At 48.1% G+C, this 7,132-nt stretch overlaps 1 protein-coding gene across 1 annotated transcript; it reads right to left on the reverse strand.

The window, feature by feature from the left end:
* Nucleotides 1-1,220: 1,220 nt before the first annotated feature.
* On the reverse strand, nt 1,221-4,658 carry LOC143924462 (hemoglobin subunit beta-3-like). The gene is made up of 3 exons (XM_077448785.1): nt 4,494-4,658; nt 3,215-3,437; nt 1,221-1,450 (listed from the first exon to the last, which is right to left on the reverse strand). Exons 1-3 carry the CDS (start codon nt 4,583-4,585, stop codon nt 1,322-1,324), a joined length of 444 nt encoding a protein of 147 aa, XP_077304911.1. The 5' UTR covers nt 4,586-4,658; the 3' UTR covers nt 1,221-1,321.
* Between the last annotated feature and the right edge of the window lie 2,474 nt (nt 4,659-7,132).

Here is a 7,132-nt window from a genome sequence, read left to right on the forward strand (position 1 = left end):
CAACATTTTTAAGTAAGCGATTTTTGCGATTTGGCACTGCGTCGGTTTAACTGACAAATTGCATGATCGTGCGACGTTGCACCCAACCAAATTTGATGTCTTTTTTTTCCCACAAACAGTGCTTTCTTTTGGTGGTATTTGATCACCTCTGCAGTTTTTATTTTTTGCGCTATAAACAAAAAAAAGTGACAATTTTGAAAAAAAATGCAATATTTTTAACTTTTTGCTATAATAAATATCCCCCAAAAATATATAAAAAAACAATTATAGGCGGATACGCAATCTTCTACATATTTTTGGTAAAAAAAAAAAAATTCTCAATAAGTGTATATTGATAAGTTTGCGCAAAAAGTATAGCATTTACAAAATAGGGGATAGTTTTATGGCATTTTTATTATAATTTTTTTTTTTTACTAGTAATGGCGGTGACATTAGCATTTATACAGCAATCAGTGCTATAAAAATGCATCTATTACAGTAAAATGTCACTGGCCGGGAAGGGGTTAACACGGGGGGGGGGGGGCGATCAAGGGGTTAATTGTGTTCCCTGGGAGGTGATTCTAACTGAAGGGGGAGGGGCCTCTGTAGGGGAGATAACAGATCGCTGTTTTAGACGATCTTTCACTTCTCAGAGTTGCATGTTTACACACACAGATCCCGGTTCCCTGCGTGCCCCGATCGATCGCGGCAGCCTGGCTGTGATCGTGACCGCTGGGCACTCGCATTGGCTCCAGGGGCCAGCAGCAGGCGCGCGCGCCCCTAGTGGCCACAGGGCTAAGTGACGTAACATAACGTTGCTTCGCCCAGCCGCGCCATTCTGCCATAGTACAACTGCGGCAGCTAGTCAGCAAGTGGTTAAAAAGTGTGTCTTTTTTGTCTTTTTGGAAAAGGTACCTTTTACCACGCCCACCAATCAATGTGGCACCATGGCACACTTCGCTTGGTACACTGTTTTTAGCCCACAGAAATGCATCCCTGCCATGAAAGGACTCGTTGATTGTGTTTGTCCGCTAGGAACAATAAATTCAGTCCTCCCTTGGCAGAGACTGTTAAGTGCCAGGCTAAGAATAGCATTCATGAAAAATCCATTCCAGACTCTTTATCTTTGTCTTCTGAAATCAGTTAGCCCAACTAGGAAATACACCAAATTAACCTATTTTCATTTACAGGCCATATTGTTATTTTAGCATTTACAAATAAATATGACATTACAGGAGGGAGCTTTTTTAATTTTTCTTTTTATTCACATGTGCTACAAATGGAACACACATTAATACACAGCCTCAGTGAAAACTATGCTGCTTTCTGTTCATGTTGTAGTTTACTGATAGCTGTGGCTAAGAGCATCAACCAGGACAGCAATGAACTTCTCCCATGCATGCTGGACTTGAGGGCTAAAGGCAGATCCCAGTTTGGCAGCCAGGACAATAACCAACACTCCTCCAAGACGCTGCATAAAAAAAAGCAAAATTTTGGTATTAGTAATTAAATCCGTACATTATCAAAATATTTAATTAGAAAAATAGTGATATATAACAGCAAAGCAAAGAGCAAACAAGTCTGAAAATGTGTTAAAGTGTACTACAACTACAGATCAGCAGTTGCTATTTATTCCTTGAGCTAAAAAAAAAAAGTAGTTGTTCTGTATTACTATCGACCGTTACTTTAGTTATTAAGATCATTTCAAAGCCATACTTTTTTTTTTTCCTTAGATTTGAGTTTTGGAAGAAGTACGTAAGGGTTATATTTTTTGAGGTTATGTTTCCTAAACCTTTTAGAAATTTCATCATATTTCCTGTTTAGTCTCTAAAGCCGCGTACAAACGTAGCCGTCTGTCCGACGTACTTAGTCTGGCGGACTTCCCGCCAGACTGTCCGTCGGACTTTCCGAACGGGCTACTTGCCCACACACGGCACTTTTTGAGCGGACTAATACGGCGTACTAAGTCCGCCGTACTATCCGCCCTACTTTTGAAATGAACGGACTCGCCCACACACGCGGAGGAAAGTCCGCTCATTTCGAGTGCGTCTCCAGGTAGGCGGAGCCCGTGAAGGAGACGTCGCTGGCCCCGCCGCCTGGTATGGACTTAAAGGGGAACCCCAACACCGAAAAAAATCGGCGTGGGGGTCCCCCCCAAGTCCACAACAGACCCTTGTCCGAGCACGCTACCCGGCCGGCCAGGAAAGGGGGGGCGAGCGAGCGCCCCCCTCCTGAGCCGTACCAGGCCGCGTACCCTCAACATGGGGGGTGCCTTGGGGAGGGGGGGGCCGCGCGGCCCCCCACCCCAAAGCACCTTGTCCCCATGTTGATGAGGACAAGGGCCTCTTCCCGACAACCCTGGCCGTTGGTTGTCGGGGTCTGCGGGCGGGGGGCTTATCGGAATCCGGGAGCCCCCTTTAATAAGGGGGCCCCCGGATACCGGCCCCCCACCCTATGTGAATGAGTATGGGGTACAATGTACCCCTACCCATTCACCTGTAAAATAAAAGTACAAAAAAAACACAACACACGAGATAAAATACTTTATTGCACAGCTCCGGGGGTCTTCCGTCTTCGGGGGTCTTCTCAACGGACTCCTCCGCTATCTTCTTGTAGCTCTTTTGCTAGCGGAGGAGTCCGGCTTTCTTCCTCGCCGCCGGCCTCTTCTTCCGACTTCGGGGGTCTTGTCCCCCTCTTCGGTTCTTCTGCCAGGCCACCGCGCCTTCTTATAGCTCTTTTACAGGCAGTGGCCCGGTCTTCTGTTGCCGCCGCTCGAAATGAGCTGACTTTTCTCCGGGCGGGAAAAGTCCGCTCATTTCAAAAGTACGGCGGACTGCCACACACACGGCCGGAATGTCCGCCGAAATATGAGTCCGGCGGGAAGATTGGAGTGCAAAACTTCTTTCTAAGTCCGCCGTACTTTCGGGGTCAAAAAATATGCCAGAGGCTATACACGGGGGGATTGTCTGGCGGACTTGAGTTTGCCGCACTTTTCCACCCGCTTGTTTGATCGTGTGTACGCAGCATTAGAAGCACATGGAAATTCCCCCCCCCCCCCATGAGTAAAACAGCAAAAAAAAAAAACGAGCTTGCTTTGAACTATTTCTTACTCTTCAAATTTAAAAAAATTTGGATTTGAATATACTTACGAAGGTGACAAGGTCATAAAGTACATTTCTGTTTTGTCAATAGAAAGCAGTCAAGCCAATGTTAAATAAAATATTAAGATTAATACCCTAAAGTTCTCAGGATCCACATGAAGTTGGTTAGCATGTTTCTCACTGAGGTCGTGCAGAGTGCCCTTCACGTTGTCTAGATGATGGATGGCATTGTCGATAGCTCCCAGAATCTTCTTGCCATGTGCATGCACCTTAGCATTACCAGCAATTGCAGCTGGGCTGGAGAGATTTCCAAAGGTGCCGAAATACCTCTGGGTCCAGGGGTAGACTAAAAACAGCCTATGAAAAATAGAAGAAACATGTTTGATTAATATTTTCCACCAGGAACCTTCCAATATATAGACATCATCAATGAATAATACAACTTCATGGGTATGATGCGGTACCTGTATGACTGAGTGGTATGTACCTGTGAACTTGTAGCAATTATTACTTGCTTGTATGTGTACGAGGATATGAATAATAAAAAAAAATATTATGTTATCACACTGTTTAAAGATATATGTTACTTTCAAAACTAACATTTATTACAGTATCTATAATGCAGGAAGTCCCCTCTTAGGAAACGAAAAGAAGTAAGAGAAAGAAAACATCAGTAAAGATAAATAAATGCCAATTATAATTTTGTTAAAATACTTTGATAGTATTATTTTAATTATAATAATTACACAGATTAACTTAACAAGCCAGGGAGTAGTGGAAAATTATATCCTCAGTTCGATTTTTGTCTGACACCTCCACCGGCAGACCTTACTTTTTGGCTGTGATTCTTGTATCAGCAACATGAACCTTCTATGAAAAATATTGATAAGCTCCCAAAAAAGCATCATATCAGGAAACATGTTGAGCTTGTACCTCTAAAAATGGTAATCTGCTCCCACTCTGTTCAGGGAACTCCCAGTGGTCAGTAAACCTATTGACCCGGTCCCAACGGTTAGAGTTGGATGTGTGGATTACTGCCTATGTAAGTTTGTACCTTATATGGTTTTAGTCATTCTTGTATATTTGTTATTAATAAAAATCATTTTTAATACATTGGTGCCTCTAAAGTCCATGATTTCTCCTAAATAAAATATATTTATAAACAATAAAAGGTGAAAAATATACAACAAATAAGGAAAACGATTGAATTCCACTTTACATAGCACCTTATTAGGCAAGCCCAAATCTGATTCAAGTAATCAATTTATTTTCTTTGTTAAGTTAAATTACATTGTGCAATTTGAAACCATGGAAACAATAAAGCATTAGAAGACTGTTAAATGATTCAGGTTAGAAGATACTGGTAGCATAGTAGAGAGATTCTGAAAAAGTAACATCACCAAGTTGTTATACCTTGTAAGTGCTTCATGTCCATCCTGTTCAACATCGACCTTCTGCCAAACAGAGTTGATGGCGGCCTTCTCTTCAGCAGTCCAGTGAACCATGGTGGTGGATTGAGTCAGATGAGAGTAACTCCTGCTTGAAGAAGTAGATGGTGCATGGCAAACACAACTTTCTCCCCATTATATTTATAGTCAGCTTTGTAAGTTACACCTACATTTCATTTGTGCTTTGTCACAGTATCTCAGTTTAACTGATAAGTGAATCATTTAACTGACTATGCTGTTTTATATCATGCCTTGTTCATAGCTTATTTTCTAAGTCTACATGCTGATTGCACAGAACTTGCTCTCAACATGCATAAGTCAAAAGCAGATAAGGCAAACAGCTGTGCAACAGATACAATTTCTGATACAGAGCACCCAATTTTTACAGATGTTTTTCATGAAATATGGCTACAGATTTCATGTGTTACAGGTATTATACATAGGAATAGTGATGGACGAACTTCCGACTGGATGTTTCGTGAGCGCGGTCCGCGAACGTGCCCAAATGTTCACGAATCGCAGTTTTGCGGCAGAACCCATTCACTTTAATGGCAGGCAAACCTTAAAAACCTCCAGGTCATATTTTCAGCCACAAAATACTTACTAGCTGTGCACACATAGTCCCACAACATGGACACTGACATACCAGAAGTATTAAGTGAATCTGGGATTGACAACGACAAGCATTCTTTTTTTTATCTGTGAAATTTTGTCAATTCAGGAGCGCATGAAGGCCATGTAGGAGAGCAAGGTCAGGTCATGCTATGAAGGGGGTGCAGGAGATGATCAGTGCCACAGTCAGGGCAGCACAGTCCTGTGCCAGTGTCTCAGTGTGCCAACCTGTGCTTGAGCCCCTGACTCCTCCCTCTGCCTGGCCCTTACCCCCACCCAGGGGCGGACTGACCCATCGGTCATTCGGTCGCCGCCCGAGGGCCCGGAGCAATTAGGGGCCCGTGGCCGTCCCAACGAGGGGCCCCTTGTAGCGGCTGTAATAATACTGCTAACAGCGCGCTGCTCCCCGCCGGCTCCTCCTTCCCTCCCGTCCGTCGCCGGTGCTTGCACTGTACACTACATCACCTAGGACGGACGAGAAGTGAGGAGGGGCAGGCGGGGAGCAGCGCGCGGTTAGCGGTATTGATTACAGGCATGGCCGGGGTGAGTGAAACTTTTTTTACTGGAGGGCCGCCATAGGAGGGAGGGGGTGACCAGTACAGATGTATGGAGCCCGGGCCAGTCTTCAGTGTGCTCTCTCCCCTCTCCACACTAACCCCCTGTATGCTCTCCCCCCACAGTGTTGCCCTGTGTGTCCCCCTCCCCAGTGTCCAAATGTGTCCCCCCAATGTCCCCCAGTGTGTGTGTCCCCCTATGTGTCCCCCCGTGTATGTCCCCTCCCCAGTGTCCCCCCAGTATTCCCCTGTGTGTGTCCCCCTGTGTGTCCCCTCCCCAGTATTCCCTTGTGTCTGTCCCCTCCCCAGTATTCCCCTGTGTCTGTCCCCTCCCCAGTGTCCCCCTGTGTGTCCCCTCCCCAGTGTCCCCCTGTGTGTCCCCCTGTGTGTCCCCTCCCCAGTGTCCCTTCCCCAGTGTCCCCCTGTGTGTCCCCTCCCCAGTATTCCCCTGTGTGTCCCCCAGTGTTCCCCTGTGTGTCCTCCCCTGTGTGTGCTCCCCCCAGTGTCCCCCTGTGTGTGCTACCCCCCAGTGTCCCCCTGTATGTGCTCCCCCCCAGTGTCCCCCTGTGTGTGCTCCCCCCCACAGGGTCCCCCTGTGTGTGCTTCCCCCCAGTGTCCCCCTGTGTGTGCTCCCCCCACAGGGTCCCCTGTGTGCTCCCCCCAGTATTCCCCTGTGTGCTCCTCCCCAGTATTCCCCTGTGTGCTCCCCCCAGTATTCCCCTGTGTGCTCCCCAGCAGTGTCCCACTATGTGCTCCCCCCACAGTGTTCCCCTGTGTGCTCTTCCCCCCAAAGTGTCCCACTGTGCTCCCCCCAGTGTTCCCCTGTGTGCTCCCCCCAGTGTTCCCCTGTGTGCTCCCCCCACAGTGTCTTCCTGTGTGCTCCCCCCCACAGTGTCTTCCTGTGTGCCCCCCCCCCCCACAGTGTCCTCCTGTGTGCTCCCCCCCACAGTGTCCTCCTGTGTGCTCCCCCCCCACAGTGTCCTCCTGTGTGCTCCCCCCCACAGTGTCCTCCTGTGTGCTCCCCTCCCCCCACAGTGTCCGCCTGTGTGCTCCCCTCCCCCCACAGTGTCCTCCTGTGTGCTCCTCTCCCCCCACAGTGTCCTCCTGTGTGCTCCCTCCCCCCAGTGTCCTCCTGTGTTCTCCCCCCATAGTGTCCTCCTGCATGCTCCCCTCCCCCCACAGTGTCCTCCTGTGTGCTCCCCACCCCCCACAGTGTCTTCCTGTGTGCTCCCCACCCCCACAGTGTCTTCCTGTGTGCTCCCCCAGTGTCCCCCATGTGATTTCCCCCCCTCCCCAGGGTCTCCCTGTATGCTCTCCCCCCACAGTGTCCCTCTGTGTGCTCTTCCCCAGTGACCCCGTTTGCTCCCCAACCCCACAGTGTCCCCCGTGTGCTTTCCCCCTCCCCCAGTGCCCCCCTGTGCCCTCTCCCCTTCCCAGG

This window comes from Lithobates pipiens, unplaced genomic scaffold, assembly GCF_037356315.1.
Source record: "Lithobates pipiens isolate NorthernLeopardFrog02 unplaced genomic scaffold, aLitPip1_a1.2 Scaffold_22, whole genome shotgun sequence".
Classification (NCBI taxonomy): Eukaryota; Metazoa; Chordata; class Amphibia; order Anura; family Ranidae; genus Lithobates; species Lithobates pipiens.